This window comes from Anser anser (assembly GCF_964211835.1).
Source record: "Anser anser genome assembly, chromosome: 22".
Lineage (NCBI taxonomy): Eukaryota > Metazoa > Chordata > Aves > Anseriformes > Anatidae > Anser > Anser anser.
Window position 1 is genome coordinate 4,670,317 of NC_139743.1, and position 21,090 is coordinate 4,691,406.

Below are 21,090 nucleotides of genomic sequence, written 5' to 3' on the forward strand. Positions count from 1 at the left end.
CCCGCCGCGGAGCTGCCGGGACCCCTCGGCATCTTTTGGGGCCGCCGGCCCCTGCCTTGCAGCGTGTGGTGCCCCAGGTGCCCACAGGCGGCACGGGAAGGCCGGGTTTGGCTGAGGCTCTCCTGGCGTGGGTTGGGTTTTTGCTGCCTCCTTCGGGGTGTGACTGCCGGCTGCCTGCAAGGCTGTCGTTTGAATCTGAAGAGCGGCCTGGGCCCCTCAGCAGAGCCCCGTGCGTTCTGGTGAGCGGTTCGGGTGAGGACGGGGCGAAGCTGGGCTCCCTGGCAGGGGGCTGGCGGGGCTGCCGCCAACTTTTCCCTCTTCCTTTCTCAAGCAGTTGAGCCCAGGCTGCCGGAACCCCAGGTTAACGGAGGGGATCAGGCTGAACCCCCGGCCGTCCGCTCGCTTTCTAATTCCAAGCTCCGCGGGTGTGACCCTGGGCTGCGCGCTGGGGCAACGCGAGTGGCCCCTCGGCCGTGCCCTGCCCGCGGGGCTGCGAGCTCTGCACCCGCTGCGCGGGGTCTGGACGGGAAGCGGGGATGAAGCAGGGAGCGCTGCGTGTCCCGGGCTGTGTGGGGAAGGTTTCCTGGGGCTGGATCCGAGGGTGGGGGGCACCCCCGCTTCCCAGCAGCTCCGACCGCGCGCTGCTGCAGGACGCTCGCCCTGGGGAGAGCGTCCCCGGGCTGCAGGCGCGCAGCGTGCCCGGGGTCTTGCCCAGCCCTCCCCGCCCGGCGTCTTCTCGCTGGCGCTCGGCAGAGCCGCGAGGACACCTCCAGGAGCGGGGCCTCCTGCCAGGTTTGCATTCCCAGCGCTTCTTCTTGGCTCTCCTTCCCCACCCCGCGGGCCTCGGGGCTCTGCTGCCCGGACTGCAGCATCCCCGCGCCGCCCGAGTTGTCCCTTTAAACCCCGGGGCCCAGGGAGGGTAATCTGCCGGGGATTATCCGATGGGGAGAGGATTGGCGTCCCGGGGAGCTCTGCTCCCTGCCCCCACGCCCCAGCATCCCGCCCCGGGTATGGAAACCAAGCTCACTTTCCCCTGGGCCGTGCTCGGGGGCGAGGGGAGGAGGGCAGGGACTGCCATGGGACTGGGGCTCCTCTTCCTCACCGTGCTGGCCACGCTGGGCTCCTGCGAGTACCCGGGAGGTAACAACGGGGTGTTCGGGATAAAAGCGGGGCTCTCGGGGTGTCCCGGGGATGCTGGCACCAGCAAGGAGCGAGACCCTCGCCACGGCCCCGGGCTGAAATTCGGCAGTGGGGAAGGGAGAGCTGGCAGGAAGGAGAGTTGGGGCGAGTGGGTGCTCACGGGTGGGCTGAGGGGAGCCTTTGGGCTCGTACCTCCCACCCGCAGGTCTCTGAGGGCTGGGGAGCTGGCGGGCAGGGTGGTCCTCAGCCCCCCCCCCCCAGCCCTGCTCTGCCCTTCTCCCCGCGCCGCCGGCAGACCAGGACACCTACTGGTCCGGCACAGCGCCCATCTGCCTGGGGGGCTGCAAGGGGAAGCACAAGGAGCTGAAGAGGAGCCAGTGCGGGACCGGCAGCTGCTGCTGGCTGGGCTACAAGTCCTTCTGCCGAGGTACAGGAGCGTGGGGGGACAGGATCGGGGCCGTGCGTGGGTGCCGAGCCCCTCTGGCAGCCCGGACCCCACCCACGGGACCCTCCCCGTCCCCAGTGAACTGCGGGCGGCCCGAGGCCGACTTCAACTCGGTGGTGTACGGCAACGACTGGTGGGTGGGCTCGGTGGTGCGCTACAGCTGCCGGCCTGGGTTCCTGCTGCTGGGGGACCCGGCCAGCGCCTGCCGGTCCGACGGCCGCTGGACGCCCAAGCCCACCTGCCTCCGTGAGTACCGCGGGGGTCTCACTCGTCCCCAACCCGCCGTGGGGGGGGGGGGAAAGGGGTTGGTGGGCACCCGAGGGATGTGCCCCGGTCCTGCCCTCGCGCAGGGCTCTGCCTGCGAGGCCGGATTGAGATCAGCGAGCGGGACGTCGCCGGGAGGTGCTCCTCGTCCTGCAGCACCCTGAGCCACCTGGGACCCCCCCTCGCTCGTGGCTGCGTCAAGATCTCCGCCTGCGTCCCCAAGCGCTCGGGCTGGGCACGCTGGTTCCTGCGCTGCGACCTCTGCGAGTGCGACTGCCACGTCCCCTGCGGGGAGTCCCGGTAGCGGCCGCCCGCCCCCGGTAAGGGTCTGGTGCTGGTTTTTGGGGAGGGGCGGTGGTCCTGAGGGCTGGGGGCTGCTGAGCGGCTCAGGACCTGCTGCTCCTGCTCTCCGGACCCCTTCCTCTGGGTAGGGCTGAGGCTTCCGCGCCTGGCGTCTGCCGTTCCCTTGGCCGCGTGTCTCCGTCACTGGGCTCTCTCCGTAAGCTCAATCCACGCCGAGGCTTCACCTGGGCGGAGAGGAGAGTTTTGGGACTTGCAGCCACCGTGGGTGGCCGTCTCTCCTCCTGGGGTTCTGGCCGGGCTCCCTTCCCTGAGCCCTTCTTTCTCCCCTCGCGCCCCGCCGGGGCGATGCTCCCTGCGTGCACCCCCGGGAATGGCCGCGCGCTCCCTCCGAAGCAGCAGAGGAAGAGCAGGTATTTTAACTCCCCGGGGAAGAAGTAGGGACGTGCGATGGGATTGCCAGGGGTGCCGGAGGCCCAGCGCCACCACCACGGATAGCTAAAAAACCCATTAGCAGCACTGACACAGGTTTTCCAGCTGTGCGGGGAGATCCTGCTGCCCGCTCTGTCCCCGGAGGGACAGGACCTGTCCTGGGCGCGCGCCCCGGGGCCAGGCCAGGCTCCCTCTGCCACGGGTCCCGTCCTGGACCTGTGAGCGCCCTGGGGACGGTGCCGGGCGTGCTGAAAGGGGAGCGAGCTGGGGGAGCACAGGGAGCCCTCGGCTCCGTGAGGAAATGGCAGAAGCCCCCCGTTTGGAGGCCGGCTCCAGGACTGCCACCTCCTGGAGCTGCCCCTGCTCTCTCCGCTCGCTGCCCCCCGGCTCTGTCCCAGCTGCGGGAGGGGGAAGGCTTTCCTCAGCTCAACAGATTTTTTAATTTTTTTTTAATTAACACCCTCGTCAGTGCTACCCGTTTCCGTACGTCTCTCTCACGTTTCGGTGCGAGGTGCTGGTGGGGAGCCAGGTGAGGCTCTGGGGACGTGGGGACGGTGGGGAGGGGGGGCGTGTGCTGGGGGCAAAGCCGTGATATGGGGGGGGGGGGGGGGGGAACCACGCAATTTGGGGCCAGCTGTGCCCCCGGCAGCCCTGACCCTTGGTGGGTGCTGTGAGCTTCCTGAGCAGTGCTCTGCCTCGCTGTCCCCCCGGGGTCCTGGGCGTGGATTTTGGGGTGAGTGGGGGGGGGGTGACCCAGGGGTGCACCGGGGGGGGGGGGGCTGGCAAACTGCGGGCTCGGCGAGCTGGGGGAAGGATGCTGGGGCCTTTGGGGCGTGCGGGAAGAGAGGGAGGAAGGGAGGAAGCGGGGCCGGTGCCTTTAAGAGGGTTTTTTTTTTTTTTTTCACCGCCCCCCCCCCCCCCCCCGGCCGCCCATCGCGGCAGGCAACGGGGGCAGCGCTGGCGGCGGGGGGCTCGGCGGGGCCGGGGGCTGCGGCACGGCCACGGGCGGGGTGACACGGCCACGGGAGACGCGGGCACAGGTGACACGGCCGCGGGTGGCGCTGCCACGACCCCCCCTGTCCCCCCGACCCCCCCCCCCCACCTCCCGCCGCCTCCCATCCGTGCGCATCGCAGCCCCGCGGACGGATGGGGAGGGGACCCCGGCTGGGGACCCGCAGGGGCAGGGCTCGGCCCGGGGCCGGGTGCTGAGCACCGGCAGCCCCCCCCCCCCAACCCCCCCGCAGCCCCCCCACCCCCCCCCCGGGCTCCGGGCAGCGCCCCTTTGTCCGCAGGGGAGGGAGGGAGAGGCGGCGGCGGCGGCGCTGCGGCAGCGGGGAGCGGCGGAGCCGCTGGGAACGGAGCCCCCAGCCCGGCAGGTGAGACCCCGGGGGTTGGGGGGGGTCCCCCCAAAGGCTCGGGGCTACCGGGGAGGGAAGGGGCCGGGAGGGAGGAGGAAGGTCCTCGGCCGAGCTGCCGCCCCCAGCCCCCCCCAGCCGCCTTGTGCCTGCGCGGAGCTTCCCGGAGGGGATTTGGGGGATCGAGGAGCGCTGCGGGAGGAGGAGGCAAGGTGAGCCCGAGGGCGCTTCGTGGCCCCCCCATCCCTGAGACCCCCGGCACGGACCCCCCCCTAAGCACGGGGGGCACAAAGCTTGAGGCTGCAGGGTGTGGGCGGGGGGACCGTGCAGCCCTCGCACCCACCTTTTCTCCCCCGGGGCTGGGGCTGGTATTTTTTTTTTTTATTTTTTTTTCCCACCCCCCCCACCCCCCCAGCCCTGCAAGGGATCTGCCTGCAGCGGGGAGATCTCGGCGCAGCTCCTCGCGAGGCCGTCCTCGCCTTCCAGGGGCTGCGTGTGTGCACTGCAGCTGCGGCCGGGAGCCGCCTGCAGCCTGCGGCTCAGCAAAATGTAGGTTAGCAAAGCCTCGGGGTCCCAGCCCCGTGGGTGGGGGGGTGCTGTGCGCGGCCCGCTCGGGCGGGGGGGACCCGGCATCCCGGCCCGTGATGCTGCAGAGAGGGATGGGAGCACCGCAGAGCCCTGGAGCCGAGCGGGGATGGAGCCGGTGACACCGTGGTGATGGAGCCGGTGACACCGTGGTGACACCGGTTTGGTGCTGGCCTGGCGTCTGGGGCTGTGCCGGCAAAAGACGGGGAAGTGAAACGGGTCCCCGGTCCCAAAAAAAAGGGGCCCACGGCGATCCCGTCCCCGTGCGCCTCCCCCCAGAGCGCCACGATGGCAGAGAAGGGCATGGATCCCGCCTGCGTCTCCATCGCCCTGGAGGACACGGTGTGCCACGCCAGCCCCCCGGACGCCCCGCTGCTCACCACCCACCTGAAGAAGGTGGAGAACCACATCACGGAGGCCCAGAGGTTCTCCCACCTCCCGAAGCGCTCGGCCGTCAACATCGAGTTCATCGACCTGTCCTACTCCGTGCGCGAGGGCTCCTGGTGGAGGAAGAGAGGTAGGGGCCGCGGCCGGGCAGGGGACCCAGGGCTGTCACACCTCTGTCCCGCTCCCTGACCTCTCCCAGGTCCCCAGCATCATCGTCTGTGCTGGATCCGTCCCTTTTTTGCCCCAAAGGAGCGCCTCAGCTCTGCGGGAGGTTGTGCTCGGCAGCGGGAGATGCCGGAGCCGCTCACCCTGCTGTCCCCTGTGGATGCCTGGCCCCAAAACCAGACCCCATCCTGGGGGCTGTATGGGGCACGCGGGGCGCTTTCCCGGCAGGGGGGCAGCCAGGATGGCTCAGTCTCCCCAGCGCAGCGGTTCAGGGTGTGGTGGCTGCTGTGCCAACTGCAGGAGACCCCGAGGGGCGCCCCGGTTTGGCGAGGGGGTGCGTGGTGTGCGGGGGGGGGTCCTCTCCGGCAGCCCCCTGCGCAGCCGGGGCCGTGCTCCCCGTCCCCGTGTATGACCCCGGCCGAGAGCTCAGGGAGGGGAAAGGGGAGGCAGATGGCAGCTGGTGGGTGGTAGTCCGCTTTAATTAGCGCTCTCACTTAATGGGATGCCAATCGGCCAGCCCCGCGAGACAGGGGGGAGCTGATCTGGGGAAGGTGAAGGAAGGCAGGGCTGAGCGGGGTCCTGGGGTGCGCAGACCAAGGGTGCAAGGTCCCTGCTCAGCCCCGAGGGTTTGCGGGTAGGGAAACTGAGGCAGTGCCCGGCAGCGGGACCAGCCCCAGGGCCAGCTCTGCCTCTTGGATGCTGGGGAAGCACAAGATGGAGGCTGAACCGAGGTGCTGAGGGTGCCTGGGGCAGAGCAGGACGCAGCACCCAGAGGTCCTGGGGGGCGCACACCGGTGGGGCTGGGGCGGCGAGGAGCGCGCCGAGGGGTGCTGGGGTCCTGGGGCGGCAGGAGGAGGATGCTCCTCGCCCCTGGAGCGCGCAGAGGAGCGCGGTGCCGTCGGCCGGGATCCGGCCCCGGGTGCTGAAGCTGGAGGTTACTGGCAGTCAATGAACGCGAGTAACCGCTGCGCAAGCTGCAGTGGCGCCGATGTGAGCAGCATGCACGCCGCCGGGGCCGCTCGCTCGCCCCGCTGCCGTCACGCACGGCACCCTGCCCGCGCCCCGCTGCGCCTCTCCCCGGGGTGCTGCTGGGCGCAGGCGGCCCGGACCCCAGGGGTGCGTTTAGGGGCTCGGGGGGGGGGCTGGCGGTGCCGGATCCCTGCTCCAGGAGAGGGGCTGCCCCCTTATTGTGGGGTAAGGACCGTGCACAGGGCTGGCCCCAAGGCTTGCCCCGGTCTGCGGGCAGGGATGGATGTGTTGGCATCACCCAAGGCCAGCTGCAGCCACGGGACGTGGGGTGGGTGTTTTTTCCAACGGAGAGGTGCCCGGACCTGGTCCGTGGTTCCTCATAGCCCCGGCACCCCGCAGACCACAGCTCCCCTGCTGGGGCTGCATTTAGGGGCATTTCCTTAGAGCCTGGGGCTGTGCTCGTTCCCTGCTCCCGACACTGTTGTCGCGTTCCTGCTGCCACAAAATGCTAATCAGCCGCCTTAAAGCAGAGATAATTCCAGGTCTGATTAGCGGTGGCTGCTGCCGGGCGCCACGGCATGAATGCCAATGAAGGCAGCAGCCGGCAGGCCTGGGGGCTCCGCCTGCCCCATGGCACCCCCTCCTCCGGGATGGGACAACGTGTCACCATGTCACAGCCTGGTGGCCTTCCTCAGCAGGCTGCACTCCCTGACCCGGGGGTTTCCTGGTCTGTGGTATCGTCTAGGGCACGTGTCTTTCAAGTGCTGGAAAGGACCAGCCAAAAATTGGGGGCAGAGAGCCCCCTAGAAGTGATGTTAGCTGTTCCACAGCACGTGGAGGTCTTGGGGTCCCCCCGGTGCCGGGATGCTCTCGCAGTCCCCTTGCGCTGATCCCAAAAGCTGGACCCGCTCTGCTCTCTCCCCCCAGGGTACAAAACTCTCCTCAAATGCCTGTCAGGGAAGTTCTGCCAGCGGGAGCTCATCGGGATCATGGGGCCCTCGGGCGCCGGCAAGTCCACGCTGATGAACATCCTGGCTGGCTACAGGTGAGGCTGGGGGGGACGCAGCGGGGCTGGGGGCCGGGGGTCCTGTGCTGCATCCGTCCCCGGGCGCCTCCGTCCCGCAGGGAGACGGGCATGAAGGGGCAGATCCTGGTGAACGGCCGGCCGCGGGACCTGCGCACCTTCCGCAAGATGTCCTGCTACATCATGCAGGACGACATGCTGCTGCCGCACCTCACCGTGCTGGAGGCCATGATGGTGAGCGCCGGGGGGGGGCTGCGGGGCCTCCACGCTGGCAGTGGGACGTGGGGACCCGGTCCTGCTCGCCTTCGCTTCCTCACCGTGAGCTGTGGCCCCCCGACATCGATCGGGGGCGCCCCTGGGCCTGATGTTGATCTCGCCCTGCCCGTCCTCCCCCCGCAGGTCTCCGCTAACCTGAAGCTGAGCGAGAAGCAGGAGGTGAAGAAGGAGCTGGTGAGCGCTGAGGGAGGTGGGCTCGGGGCCTCTCGTCTCGCCCCAGTGCAGGGCAGTGGGGATGGGAGAGCCCTGAGGACACCGGGGGGGGCAGAGGGACCCCCAGGTGGCGGGGACAGGGCGAGGGTCCCCGGGACACCGCGGTGAAGGAGGCTGTGCCCCCAGGTCAACGAGATCCTGACGGCGCTGGGGCTGCTGGAGTGCTCCTACACCCGCACCATCTCGCTCTCGGGGGGGCAGCGCAAGCGCCTGGCCATCGCCCTGGAGCTGGTGAACAACCCCCCGGTCATGTTCTTCGATGAGCCCACCAGGTGAGACCACAGGGACCGGGGCTCCCAGCGCTGCTTGGCCCCACCGGGGGACACCGGGGACCCCTTGGGATCCGAGCGGGGCTGTGGGACCCCCAGGGGGGCTGCAGCGGGGTGCTCTCCTCCATGGGCCTGAAAGAAAGGGGTGCTTGCAGGGGGTGGGGGGTGTCTTTGGGACGTCCTTCTCTCCCTCTCACCTCTCCCCTTCTCTCTTTCTCCTCTGCCTCACCCTTCGTGGCCGCAGCGGCCTGGACAGCGCCTCCTGCTTCCAGGTGGTGTCCCTGATGCGCTCCCTGGCGCAGGGCGGCCGCACCATCATCTGCACCATCCACCAGCCCAGCGCCAAGCTCTTCGAGATGTTCGACAAGGTTTGGGACGGGGCACGGGGCCCCCCCCAGGGCTGTGGGGCCCCTGTGGCCAGGGAGGGAAGCCCTGGGAGGGGGGTGGGGGCTGCAGGTTTTTACCCTGGGGGTGCGTGGCATCTGGTGGGGGGTCTGGCCAAGGTGTCCCATGGGTGGGGAGGAGCAGGAGAGGTGCCCCCGCTGCTCCGTGCTTGCCAGATTTGCTTTTTTTTTTCTCGCAGCTGTACATCCTGAGCCAGGGCCAGTGCATCTTCAAAGGCGTCGTGACCAACCTCATCCCCTACCTGAAGGGCCTCGGCCTCCACTGCCCCACGTACCACAACCCCGCCGACTTCAGTGAGTGCCCCCCCCCCGCCCAGCCTGGGCCGTGTTTTTTTTGGGGTGGCGAGGTCCAAACCCCAAGGGGACAGGGGGACAGGGTCCCCCCGCTGGGTGCTGGGCTGCCGGGTGGCACAGCACCACGGGGAGGGGGCTCCCACCTTCTGCCCTGGGGGGTCGTGGTGGAGGAGAGGGGACGTGGAGGGCTGGCTCAGCACCACTCAGGGGTCCTGTCCTCTTCTGCAGTTATCGAGGTGGCCTCGGGAGAGTACGGGGACCTCAACCCGGTCCTGTTCCGCGCCGTGCAGAACGGCATGTGCACCATGGCCGAGAAGAAGAGCAGCCCCGAGAAGGCCGACCCGTCGTGCCCGGCGCACTGCGTGGCGGTGAGCGGGGAGCACAGCAGGCTCCTGGAGCTGTGGGGGGGGGGGCACAGGTCCCGGGGTGCCCGGCTGGGGACACCTCCGTCCTGCCTGCCCCACGGGCATCGGGTCCTCCTGTTGGGAGACGACCCCTGTCCCTGAGCCACGTCTGTGACCTGCCCGTGGTCTCGCAGGACGTGGACCACATCGAGAGCCACACGTTCGCCACCAGCACCTCCACCCAGTTCTGCATCCTCTTCAAGAGAACCTTCATCTGCATCCTGCGGGACACGGTGAGGGCAGGGGGCTGCCGGGGGGGCGGGCGGGGAGAGTCCAGCCAGGGCTCTCCCTGGAGGAAGGGGCAGGCTGTCCTCTGCCTCCCCGGGGTGCTGCGGGGCCGGGGCCCTGCCTCGCTGAGCCCCCGCGCCCCCCGTGCCCGCAGGTGCTGACCCACCTGCGGTTCATGTCCCACATCTGCATCGGGGTGCTGATCGGGCTGCTCTACCTGCACATCGGCAATGACGCGGGCAAAGTCTTCAACAACACCGGCTTCCTCTTCTTCTCCATGCTCTTCCTCATGTTTGCCGCGCTGATGCCCACCATCCTCACCTGTAAGGAGCTCCCGGCCCTGGGGGCGGGGGTGCTGAATGATGGGGAGGGCTGAGCTGGATAAAAGGGGGGAAATTGGGCAGGAGAGGGGAAAAAAAATCCAAGAAAAGGGGAAAACTTCCCTCAGGATCGCCCGGGGTGTATTGCAGTGTTGCCATTTGTTTGCTGTCTGGCCCAAAGCAGACTTCAGGACTTTTTCTTCCTGCTGAGAGAAGGTCCGTGGAGCTGTGCTCCCCGCTGCTGCATCTCCCTCTCACTTCCTCAAAAAGCCTGGCTGAAACCCCCCAGCTCAGCTGACTTTTCCACGCACCAAGTTCCGCACTCGGCCTCTTTTTTTTTCCCCCGGTGAAGCCGCTCGGGTTCCTGCCCGCAGGCAGGTGGCTGCTGGGGGGGGGGGGGGCGTTCGCCCCCACCGGGGTGGGCAGAGGGGCTGCAGCAGCCCGGGCCGGGGCTCTGCCGACCCCTTCCCTCCCCGCAGTTCCCCAGGAGATGTCGGTGTTCCTGCGGGAGCACCTCAACTACTGGTACAGCCTGAAAGCCTACTACCTGGCCAAGACCATGGCCGACGTGCCCTTCCAGGTGAGCACCGAAACGTGGCCCCGACGCCCCGGGCTGGGGGGTCCCTGGGCTCTGCGTCCCCCGGGGAGGGTCCGTGGCTCCAGCAGGGCTCTCTCCCCGCCGCAGGTGATCTGCCCCATCGCCTACTGCAGCATCGTCTACTGGATGACGGGCCAGCCCCCCGAAGCCACGCGCTTCCTCCTCTTCTCCGCCCTGGCCACCGCCACGGCCCTGGTGGCTCAGTCCCTCGGGCTCCTCATCGGAGCTGCCTCCACCTCGCTGCAGGTCAGGCGGGGGGTTTGGCTTTACCTGGGGTGTGGGGGGAAGGTCGCAGGGGGTCCCACGAGCAGGTTTGGGGACCCCTAGGTGGGCGGCGTGGCCGTGGGCACCCAGCGTGCTGTGCTCCCCAGGTGGCCACCTTCGTGGGCCCCGTCACCGCCATCCCCGTCCTGCTCTTCTCGGGCTTCTTCGTCAGCTTCAAGACCATCCCCACCTACCTGCAGTGGAGCTCCTACGTCTCCTACGTCAGGTGGGACCCAGCGCTGGGGCCGGGAGCTGCCCCCCCGTGGGGCTGGGGAGGGGGGAACAGGGGCACGTGGTGACACGAGGTGACGTGGGGTGTGCTCTGCCCCAGGTACGGCTTCGAGGGCGTCATCCTCACCATCTACGCCATGGAGCGCGAGGACCTGGAGTGCCTCGAGGACTTCTGCCCTTTCCAAAAGCCCATCAAGATCCTGCAGGAGCTGGACGTGGAGGAGGCCAAGCTCTACCTGGACTTCCTCATCCTGGGCATCTTCTTCGTCATCCTGCGGCTCCTGGCTTACCTGGTGCTCAGGTACAAGGTCAAGTCGGAGAGATAAAGGGGCCGCGGGGCCCCGGTGCCGCTCCCGGGCCTGGCCTGGGGACAGACACAGCTGGACCCGGCGCCCCGGGCCGCGTCGGTGGGTGCCAGCCAGGCCTGGCTCAGTCGAGAAGGGTTTTGAGACATCTCGGAACTGTTTTAACCTTTCCACGCACTCTTCATCGCAAAAGTTTTGTACAGCCCTGGCGCCTGTCACCCTCATTCCCCCGGGGACTGCCGGACCCCACGGAGCTTGGGGCCCCTCCGGCCACCCTGCGTTTCTCCGAGGGGCACCGGGGACGGTCCCACGAGGCCAAGGGCGGCTGCTCCGTACCAGGAGGGGACACCCACAGAGCCATCACGAGCCCCCGGAGCACCAGGCCAGCAGCACGTGCATCAGCATGGAGAGGAGCCCGAATATTCAACAGGCCCGGTTGCACAAGGCTTTCGTGTTTCCTGCCGCCGTAGCCACAGAGATTGCTGCATCCCCTTTTCCTTTCGGCCTAGATCCCCCTCTTTTTATTTTTTTCCTATTTTTATTTTTGTTTTAACCCTCCCTGCTTCCAGCCTGCATGGAGGGGAAGGAGGGGAGTCAGCAGGCAGAGAAGTTGGGGCTCTCTCGTGCTGCTGCTTGGATCCATCCTCAGAGGGGATCTGCAGACCTGGGGACCTGGTGTAGGGTCTGTGGGATTGGGACAGGGCTCTCAGACCTCAGACAGCCTCGTGTTTGGTCCCTGTTGTCTCTGGGATCTGAGCCAAGAGGATAAAAGCAACCAACGTGGAGAGAAGTGACCAGTCCCACCAAACCCCGCACGGAGGATTTGGGTCCCCACCGTGCCGTCGCTGGAGCTCTGCTGCTGGAGCTGGCCCCGAGCCCTTCCCTTGTGCCTCCCTCCTCTCCTTCCCTGGCCCCGCTGCAGCCATCTCGGCAGGATGGGGAGGACAGCACCGCTCAGCACCGCCTGCGTGCTGCCCGCGAGGAGGCGATGGGACACGGCCCCGTCGCAGCGGGACCCTCCTGGGGTAGGAGCGCACAGAAATGGGTCCCAGCAGCGCCGGGGCTGGAAAGCAGGTGAGGTCTTGGAGCGGTTTGTGCGCGTCGGGTGAGCCTGGTGCTGGGAACAGCTTTGCACTTGGGCACTGGTGTCCGGATAAGGTTCATTTTGGATGAGGTCCCTTTTGGCAAGGGTCCCTGGCGGCTCCTCCGAAGTCACCCCTCGCGGAGGGAAGGCATTTGGGCACCTCGCTGGCTCGCCGAAGGAACGGAGCTGAGGCCGGGGTGCACACACTGCTGTGCTGGCACCAGGACACGGGGCTGCGCTGATGCCATCAGGAACCCGCTGCTTTCTGGTGGGCACAGACAGGGGAGGGCACAGCTCGGCCCTGGCTCCAAGCGCAGGCTGTGCCAGGCTGCTGCCGGCACGCTCCGAGCAGCGGGGCACCGCCGAGCGAAGGACGGACTTCAGCAATATCCTCGAGCCTCTCCTGCGCTTTTCTTGGCTCGGGCTGGGACTGCTCCGCACCGCGGGGGCCAGCTGGCAGCGGGCGGGTGGATGGCAGATGCAGACGGGCACGCGGCAGGGCTGGGTTTCCCCTGCCTGGACAGCACAGACACGAGGAGCTGGTAGCCACGGGGCTCTCCTGCACCGAGGGGCGCTGGCAGCGGTACCTGCCCCGGTGCCCTTCCCCTGCTGAGCATTGGGGCTTTCCCCAGGGGCTCTCGGCTGACTTATCACTGTCCCTCCTGAAATTCCCCTCGGTTCCTGGATCCTCCTTCACCCCTGGCCCTGTCGTGTCCTGCGGTGAGGCTGCACAGGCTTGGAGCGCTGCTGCCTCCTGGACACGATGCTGCTAACCGGGGGCACGGGGAGAGGGGGCCCGTCCCCACGTCTGCTCCGTCACCAGGGGGTGGCGGAGCTGCAGGGCTGTCACCCATCTCCATTTCACTCTCTGGGGGGCTCTTGGACTGCTGCCCCGCTTTGGCCCTGCTTTTTGGGGCTCGTTCAGCCTTGCCCAGCACGGGGTGCGTGCTGCTGGGCTGGGGCTTCTCCCCTGGGTGCGGGTACCAAGGCAGCAGGAGGTGCTGATGGAGCAGCTTCACGTGGGCCCTGCCTCCTGCTGCTCCCAGCACAGGGACCAGGGCGAGCAGGACAAGGGCTGGGGTGAGCTCTGCAGCTGGAGAACGGCTCTGCCGGGGGGTTTGGGGTGTGGGGATGGGGTCCCTGAGCTGGGTCTTGGCTTGTCCTGGGCGGTGTGGGGGGCACGCAGCAGTAAGGATGCACTTTATGAGAGCAGGGACACGGCACCGGGGGTGCTTCTGCCTGCGGGCACCCCCGCAGGGAACGCGGCTGGATAATCGCGAGGAGCGCGATGGAGAAGAGCAGGCTTCTTCCCCCACGCCTCCTCTCCCCTCCTGCACCCTCCCTGCCCCTGCCATGCACTTTGAAGGGACGAGGACGCGGATCCGGCTGTGGCTCTGGCTCCTGGGGAGCGCCGGTTGCACTCCAACCCCTCTAAACCTGCTTCAGCTCCTTCCCCTGGCTCCGCCAGCCCCAAGGCAGGGGCGCAGGGATCTGGCCCCTCGCCTCCACGCATGGCCAGGCCCCTTCGGCACGCTCACAGGGGCAGCAGCAGCCCCCTCATCCCTTTGGGTTTGCTGGAGGGGGCAGCAAGGAGCGCAGGGAGGGTCTCGCCCCCTCCCCGATCAGGCAATAAACGCGTTTCATTCTCGCCGTGCGTGCCCACCTTCCCTCCCATCCCTCCACCACCGAGCACCCCGCTGCTTTTCCAGCCTTTGCTGTGCCGTGTTGGTAAGGGGGGGGGGGGGGGGGGGCAGCTTTAATCCGTGCTCCCTGGGGCCATTTGCCAAAAAAGCGTGGAGACAGCAGCGCGGAGGCCAAGGGAGGTGGGCGCAGGGGGTGTTTGCCCAGCTCCTGCTGCCTCGCCGGGGGGGAGGCTGCGCAGCGGGGCCGGGGCATTGCTACCCCTACAGCGGCCTGGCCGGCCCCAGGCGAGGTGGGAGCGAGCCCCCGGGCTCTGGGGGGAGTTGGGGGGGCTGCCTGCAGGTGAGTGTCCCATGGGGACAGCGTGTGGGGGGGGTCCCAGCGGTGCCCAGCAGTGTCCGGAGGGCCGTGGAGCGGGCGGAGGCGTCGCGGCGTGTGTCGGTGTCCGGGGGCTGCCAGCTGTACTCGTGGGGTTTCGCACATCAATAAAACCTATATTTATAGTGTGTTTACGGTGTATTTGTAGGGCTGCCTCCCCTGCGTGCGGGGCGGGGACGGGTGGCCCATGGGTGCTGGGGGGGGAGGCACCCACACACCTGTAGGCTCTGGGGGGGACATTTGGGAGGCGAGTACAGCCACGGGAGGGGGGAAGGGGGGGCAGGCTGGGATTTTCTGGGTGTTTTCTGGGATCTTGCAGCACGTTGTGGGGTGCTGGAGCAGCTCCGCGCCCTGCGGGACCGCGTCAGGCTGCGTGCCCGTACACGCGTGCATTGCACAACCCCGCACAAGCTCGTCCTGCAGCCGCCCCCGGACCCCCCCCAGCACCCTCTGAACCCCCCCAGCACCCCCCGGACCCCCCAAATCCCCTCCAACCCCCCCCGGTCCCCGCGGGGAGCCCCGTCCCCGACGCATCCCGGCTCCGGGCGGGGGCGCGCTCCCCCCGGCGCTGCTCCCGGCGGCCGGGCGGGGACAGGGGCGGGCCGGGGGGGGGGACACGGGGCGGAACGGGGCGGGCCGGGGGGGGGCCGGGCCGCAGGAAGTCCCCGGCGCCCTCCGCCGAGCCCTTCCCGAGCCGGGGCAGCCGTCGGGGGGGTCCCGGGGGGAGCCCCGAGGGAGGTGACAGCGGGTGCGGGGTCCTTGGGGTGCTGCGGAAGCGAGGGGGAGGGGGTCCTCGGGGGGGAGGGGTCCTCGGGGGGGTCCCGGGGTTGGATTTGGGGTTTCGGGGGGGCTGCCGAGCCTCTTGTCCGCGGCTGGGGACGGGCAGCGGGAGCGGGGCTTTTTGGGGTTTTAATGGGAAAGCTCTAAAAAGCCCAGCGGGGGGGTCCGGCAGGAGGAAGCCCCCCCCCCCCCCTCCTTTCCCCTTTTTTTCCAACATTTTTGCCCCCCCCCCGGGTGTTGCCGCGCTGTTAGGACTGAGCCCGGGCGAGTGACTGCCGGCTGCAGGGCCGGGAGGGGGCCCGGGGGGGGGGCTGCCGTGCCCAGCACCCACCTCACCTCGCTGCCTGACCCTTCTCTTCCCGCAGAGGATGTCCCGGGCCGTGCAGGGACGGGGCTGCCTGCCCTGGGCCCGGCTGGGGCCGTACCTGCGAGCTGCTTCGCTGCCAGGTGAGCCAGTGCTGCGCCTCTGGGGCTGGGACCCCGAATCCGTCCCGCTCCTGGGGTCACCTCGTTCCCCCCCCCCGGACGCCCACCCCGGCCACGCAGCCGGGTGTCCGTGGGGCACCGCCGCGGGGTGCCAAGGCGGTGAGCGGGGTGCCGCGAGCCCCGTGGGGCTGGGGGATGCTGTCCGTGACCCCCAGGCACGTTGTGTCCCCGCAGGTGCTGCCGGCGGCTCCTTCCACGGGAAGATCCTCAGCGGGGACAGCGGCTCCCTGCCCAGGTACAGCAGCACGCAGCTGGGTGCCCCCAGAGGATCGGGGCTCCCCAGGCACACGCTGCTTTGCCCCCACCTGGAAACCGCCCCCCTGCCCCCTTCCCAGTTCAGCCCAGCCTCTCCGCCTCGCCCCAGCCCCGTGGGGTCCCTGGGTTCCTCGTCCCTCCCTCGTCACCTGCCCGCGCTGCCCCTCGGGGCTGCCAGCCCCTGCCCTCCTCCCGACGCTCTCCTCCTGCCCCAGGAGCTGTGTTCGCCACCAAGGAGGCTCCCAGGGGCCGCCAGCCCAGCGCGGCTCCTCCCGCCACGGCCTGGACCACCTGAGGACCGTGGCCTCTTCTGGTGAGCGTGCGGCCTCGTGGAGGAGGACGGGGGGGTCCTGCAGAGCTGCTGCCCTCCAGGGCTGTGCGTGGTCCCTGCTAGCGAGAAGCCCTCCTCTTGCCAACGCCTTTCTCTCCCCAGATGCCATCAAGAAGCACCAGAAGAGCCTGGCTGCGTGGTTCAGCAACCAGCCCAACGAGGAGAGGCAGTTCGGCCCTTCCTTCTCGCTGGACGCGGTCCACGTGGACCCGGTGATCCGGGAGAGCTCCCTGGAGCAGATCCTGAAGCCCTCTCCCGAGCTGACCGTCCAGCACCAGCTCCAGCGGTCCTCCAGGCAGGTCATCAGCCTCCAGAACCTCTTCGACGTGGATGCCTGCGGGCGGCAGGTGAAGAACGTGGTGCTGTACGGCACCGTGGGCACGGGGAAGAGCACCCTCATCAAGAAGATGGTGGTGGACTGGTGCCACGGTCTCCTGCCCCGCTTCGAGCTGGTCATCCCCTTCTCCTGCGAGGACCTGTCCCACAGCCGCGTCCCCATCTCCCTGCGGCGCCTCGTCACCAAGAAGTACCAGCACCTCCGGGACGTGGCGCCCATTCTGGGCGCTTCCAACCTCAAGGTGCTTTTCATCCTCAACGGCCTGGAGCGCCTCAACTTGGATTTTCGGCTGGCTGGCACGGAGCTGTGCTGCGACCCCGGCGAGCCCATAGCTCCCTCTGCCATCGTGGTCAACCTGCTGCGAAAGTACCTCCTGCCAGAGGTCAGTGTCCCCCTCCAGCTCCTCCGTGCTGCAGGAAGGCTGGGGGAGAGCCCGGGGATGCTTCAGGCTTGGCTCTCGTGTGCGTTGCTCCTTGTTCAGCTTGGCTGTGAGTCAACGGGCAGCCTCCGTCCCTGGAGGGACTCCCTGAGGTGGCTTCATGCTGATTTGTCTCTGGGGGGTCTTTGGGGAGGCCTGGTGAGACGAAGAAGGCGGCAGCTGGGAGCCCGCCTGCTGGGCTGTGCCCTTCCAGATTTAATTTATGTCTAGCAGGGGATGGGGAAAGCTCTTCTGTGCGCTTTGCCTGGGCAAGCTTTGAACCAGCACGCTTAGGGCAGCAGCTTCTCAAACCCTCGGGTGCTCCTGGTCAGAGGCTTGGGGTCCTGCTGAGCTTGGCTAAGAGGGAACACCTCCCAGCTCACCCGGCCCTCCGCTTCCAGGCCAGCATCATCGTCACCACGCGCCCGTCCGCCGTGCGCCGCATCCCTGGCAAGTACGTGGGGCGCTACGCCGAGATCTGCGGCTTCTCCGACACCAACCTGCAGAAGCTCTACTTCCAGATGCGCCTCAGCCAGCCCGGCTGCGGCGGAGGGGACGGCGAGGGCTCGGGCGAGCAGGATAACCTGGTGGAGATGCTCTCCAGGAACCTGGAGCGCCAGAACCAGATCGCCGCCGCCTGCTTCTTGCCCTCGTACTGCTGGCTGGTGTGCACCACGCTGCATTTCCTCTACTTCACCCGGACGGTGCCGCCCAGCCAGACCCTGACCGGCATCTACACCAGCTTCCTGCGGCTCAACTTCAGCGGGGAGGTGCTGGACAGCACCGACCCCACCGACATCTCCATGATGAAGTACGTGGCCAAGACGGTGGGCAAGCTGGCCCACGAGGGGGTGATGTCCCGCAAGACCTGCTTCTCGGAGGAGGACCTGCGGCAGTGCTTCGAGGTGGAGATGAAGACCGAAAGCGAGCTCAACCTCCTGGAGGTCTTCCGCAGCGACGTCTTCCGCTTCTTCCTCACGCCGTGCGTGCAGCCGGGCAAGGAGCACACCTTCGTCTTCACCATCCCTGCCATGCAGGAGTACCTGGCCGCCCTCTACGTGGTGCTGGGCGAGAAGAAGACCCTGGCGCAGAAGGTGGGCAAGGAGCTGTCGGAGCTCATCGGGAAGGTGAGCGAGGACGCCGCCGTGGTTCTGGGCATCGTCTCCAAGGTGCTCCCCCTGCGCTTCCTGCCCGTGCTCTTCAACCTGCTCAAAATCTTCCCCCGCTTCTTCTCGCGGCTGAGCGGCAAGGACCGGGACACGATCGCTCGCACCATGGCGGAGGAGCTCTTCAAAGAGGAGGACTACTACAACGACGACGTCTTGGACCAGATCAACTCCAGCATCCTGGGCGTGGAGGGCCCCATGCGGCACCCCGACGAGGCCCCCGACGACGAGGTCTTCGAGCTCTTCCCCATCTTCATGGGGGGGCTGCTGTCCCGCCGCAACCGCGCCATCCTGGAGCAGCTGGGCTGCTCCATCAAGAACCTGGCGGCCTTCGAGATCGCCGAGGCCATGAAGAAGACCGTCATCAGGAACAGCCGCAAGGGGCTGCCCCCCTCGGAGCTGATGGACTACCTCTTCTTCCTGCACGAGTTCCAGAACGAGCGCTTCACGGCCGAGGCCGTCCGCTCCCTCCGGACCGTCAACCTCTCGTCCGTCAAGCTGACCCCCCTCAAGTGCTCCGTGCTGGCGTCCGTCATGGGCACGGCGTGCCACGAGGTGGACGAGCTCAACCTCACCTCCTGCAACCTGGACGCCGGCAGCTTGAGGACCCTCTTCCCCGTCCTGCTGCGGTGCAAAGTCCTCCAGTGAGTACCTCTTCTGCTTCCCCTGGGCAGCGCTCAAGGGCTGGGCTCCCCTCGCCTCTGCCGGGGCACGGAGCGGGCAGGGAAGGGCAGGAACGCTTTGTCTGTCCTCAGAGCGGTCCCCGAGGACTACAGCGCCCGTCGTGCACCGCTCCCGTGTGCAGCCCGGCTCGGGCGCTGCATGCCGGGACCCGCAGTCCCTCCGCAGCCTCCCGTGGGGCCGCGATCAGCGCCCGGTGCCCGCGGGCTCCATCCCGTTGCTCGGTGCCACCCGGCGTCGCCCCGCAGCTCGCCCCGCTGGGTCCAGGCGGGGGATGCGGAGCCCCGGGGGGGGGCCCCGGGGTCCGTCGCAGTCCGTTTGTGGCACTGCAGTCTTCCCGTCGCCCAGGGGGTGGCGAGCAGCGCTCGCAGAGATGGACGCGGCTGTGCAGCGGGGCTGGGCGCCGCTTCCTGCCTCTGGAGCTTGGGGAGGGCTTGGTGGGGTCCTGCCCCCCCCTGAGACCCTCAGCCCCCCCCGGCAGGGCTTGGGTCCCCCTCCCCTCCCCTCGCTCCTGCCGGCGCTGGCTCTGTCGGCTGACGCTGCCCCCGCGCTGGGGGGGCTGCCGTGTGCTCCTTTTTGGGGAGGAAACCTCAAGGGTCCTCGGCTGGGGAGCCCAGGTGGGGTGGTGATGGGGAGGACGGGGTGAACGGCCCCCCCCCCCCCCCCAGGCGGCGTTTCGGCCCTGCCACCCGCCGCGTTTTGCTCTGCACCAGCCTGCAGCTCAACAGCCTGGGCCCCGACGCCTGCGAGGAGCTGCGCGCCCTGCTGCTGCACGACCAGTGCGCGGTGAGCGACCTGCGGTGAGTGCTGCCCCCGTCCCCGCCCCAAACCCTCCCGGCTGCCCACCCCGCTCCGGGACCCCCTTCCCAGCCTCGGCAGCTCCCTGACCCCGTGTCCTCCCAGGCTGTCCAACAACCCGGTGGGCGAGCGGGGGGCACGGCACCTGGCCGAGGCGCTGGCGGGGAACCGCTCGCTGAGCCGCCTGTCCCTGCTGCACGCCGCGCTGGGGGACCGGGGCGTGGAGGAGATCGCCGGGCGCCTGGCCGACAACCAGCAGCTGCAGGAGCTCAACCTGGGCTACAACGCCCTGACGGACGCGGCCGCCCTGCGCGTGGTGGAGGTGGCCAAGAAGCACGCCACGCTGGACAAAGTGCAGTGAGTTCAGCCCGCCCGCTCGCGGGCGATGCTCCCCACCCGATGTCCCTCCCGGTGGCAGCAAGCAGGGGCTGGAACCCCTCTCTGCCCGCGTATCCTGGCCCCCAACGTCTCCTTGTCTCCTCCCGACCCGCAGTTTGTACTTCAACGACATCAGCGAGGAGGGCAAGCGGGCGCTGCACAGCCTGCGCATGGACCGGGACGGCGTCAGGGCGCTCGTCTTCCTCACGGCGGGCACCGACGTCTCCGACTACTGGTCCAGCATCCTCAACACCGTGCACAGGAACCTGCCCTTCTGGGACCGCGAGCGGGTTCGCCAGCACCTCGCCCTCCTCCTGCAGGACCTGGAGAGCAGCCGGAGACAGACGGCCAACCCCTGGAGGAAAGCCAAGTTCCTGCGGGTGGAGAGCGAGGTCAAAAGGATGCTGGGGAAGCTCCAGCAGGGGACCCTGTGAGCTGCTGTCCAGGCAGGGAGGAGACGCTGCAGGGGTGCCCGTGCCCCTATCCCGGGGGAGATGCCCAGCGGTCGGGTGCTGCTGAGGCTGTCCAAGGCGCTGGGTACGTGGGGCTCAGCCCTGATCCGCGGGCGAGGCTGAAAATATGGGAGAACCGCCCGGAGCCCAGGAACAAACGGGACTTCTTCTTCTGGGCTTGGAGAGTCCCAACCCCTGCCGGCCTGGAGACGAGCCGCGGCAGGGGCAGGACTCCGGCTTGCTTGTGAAATCCTCGGTGGCATTAAAGCGCTCCGCTTTGTTTCCTGGTCTCGCTCTTCCCCGCCGTGGGCTGCCCCAGGGGGCGGCTGGAAGCTGGGACGCCCGGGGGCTGTCGCCGAGCCCCTCGGGGTGCTGGTCCCGGCTCCCAGCCCTGCTGGGCGAGGGCCAGCGGTGCCCCGGGGCTGGGAGGGCAGGGGAGACGTCGGGGCTGTTTAACCATTAAACCTGGGGCGTCTTGGGAGAGGCGGGGACGCTGGCCTCGCTGCCACTTCACCCTGTACCTTGATCCCCCTCGCATTCGCTGCAGCCATGAAGCAAATGAAAGGTACGTGCCGGGGCAGCGGGGCTTCGTCCCGCGCAGCCCCTGCCGCACGTGCACGTCCCAGGCTCTGCAGGGCAGCGTCGGAGCCCGGGGAGGCGCCGGGAAGGAGCTGCAGGCAGCCAGGAAAACGCAGCTGGGCTTTTTGGGGGTGGGGCTTGGCAGGAATCCCCTCTCCAGGGGTTTGGGGGGGGTCCTTGTGCTGGAAGAGGTGGGGAGGTTTTCTTTTGGGGAGGTGTGCGGCGGGGAGGTTTCCATCAATTCTGGGCACCTCGTTGCCCTCCTCACCCCCACCCAAAAGTCCAGGGGGAGGGCTGCACAGACTCTGCAAACCCGCTTGCCCCGGCGCGGCACGCTCGGCCCCTGCACGGACAAACCCCGAGTGCTGCGGGTCTGCCCCCAGCTTGCTGCCTCCTGCGCTCACCTCTCCTCTCCCCCTGCAGGGCTCGAGGGCGACAGGACGTCCATCATGTA

General features: G+C 68.6%; 3 protein-coding genes across 11 annotated transcripts; all 3 read left to right on the forward strand.

Annotated features, from left to right (window-relative positions):
- Positions 1–67: 67 nt before the first annotated feature.
- On the forward strand, positions 68–3,105 carry LOC310885346 (complement receptor type 2-like). Of its 2 annotated transcripts, XM_083808603.1 has the most exons (4): positions 68–792; positions 1,436–1,567; positions 1,664–1,831; positions 1,936–3,105. In XM_083808603.1, the coding sequence occupies exons 1-4, from the start codon at positions 537–539 to the stop codon at positions 2,151–2,153; spliced, it is 774 nt and encodes a 257-aa protein (XP_083664729.1). In that variant the 5' UTR covers positions 68–536; the 3' UTR covers positions 2,154–3,105. The 2 variants fall into 2 exon arrangements, with proteins under 2 accessions (XP_083664729.1, XP_083664728.1); XM_083808602.1 differs by having other exon boundaries at positions 1,436–1,831.
- Positions 3,106–3,295: 190 nt separating this feature from the next.
- ABCG4 (ATP binding cassette subfamily G member 4) lies at positions 3,296–14,103 on the forward strand. Of its 5 annotated transcripts, none has more exons than XM_083808563.1 (15): positions 3,296–3,314; positions 4,801–5,038; positions 6,970–7,087; positions 7,168–7,300; positions 7,466–7,516; positions 7,682–7,827; positions 8,069–8,192; positions 8,408–8,522; positions 8,751–8,890; positions 9,061–9,159; positions 9,309–9,477; positions 9,954–10,054; positions 10,160–10,318; positions 10,444–10,562; positions 10,668–14,103. In XM_083808563.1, exons 2-15 carry the CDS (start codon positions 4,810–4,812, stop codon positions 10,891–10,893), a joined length of 1,929 nt encoding a protein of 642 aa, XP_083664689.1. In that variant the 5' UTR covers positions 3,296–3,314; positions 4,801–4,809; the 3' UTR covers positions 10,894–14,103. The 5 variants fall into 5 exon arrangements, with proteins under 5 accessions (XP_083664689.1, XP_083664686.1, XP_083664685.1 ...); XM_083808560.1 differs by lacking the exon at positions 3,296–3,314 and adding an exon at positions 3,507–3,621; XM_083808559.1 differs by lacking the exon at positions 3,296–3,314 and adding an exon at positions 3,825–3,957.
- Positions 14,104–14,594: 491 nt separating this feature from the next.
- On the forward strand, positions 14,595–21,078 carry NLRX1 (NLR family member X1). Of its 4 annotated transcripts, XR_014574716.1 has the most exons (10): positions 14,595–14,713; positions 15,121–15,202; positions 15,416–15,476; positions 15,712–15,809; positions 15,930–16,546; positions 16,984–18,392; positions 19,143–19,229; positions 19,333–19,584; positions 19,721–20,142; positions 21,060–21,078. XR_014574716.1 is itself a non-coding variant. In XM_083808546.1 (9 exons), the coding sequence occupies exons 2-9, from the start codon at positions 15,124–15,126 to the stop codon at positions 20,037–20,039; spliced, it is 2,922 nt and encodes a 973-aa protein (XP_083664672.1). In that variant the 5' UTR covers positions 14,595–14,713; positions 15,121–15,123; the 3' UTR covers positions 20,040–20,336. The 4 variants fall into 4 exon arrangements, 3 of the variants coding, with proteins under 3 accessions (XP_083664672.1, XP_083664673.1, XP_083664674.1); XM_083808546.1 differs by lacking the exon at positions 21,060–21,078 and having other exon boundaries at positions 19,721–20,336; XM_083808547.1 differs by lacking the exon at positions 21,060–21,078 and having other exon boundaries at positions 14,609–14,723; positions 19,721–20,336.
- Positions 21,079–21,090: the final 12 nt, after the last annotated feature.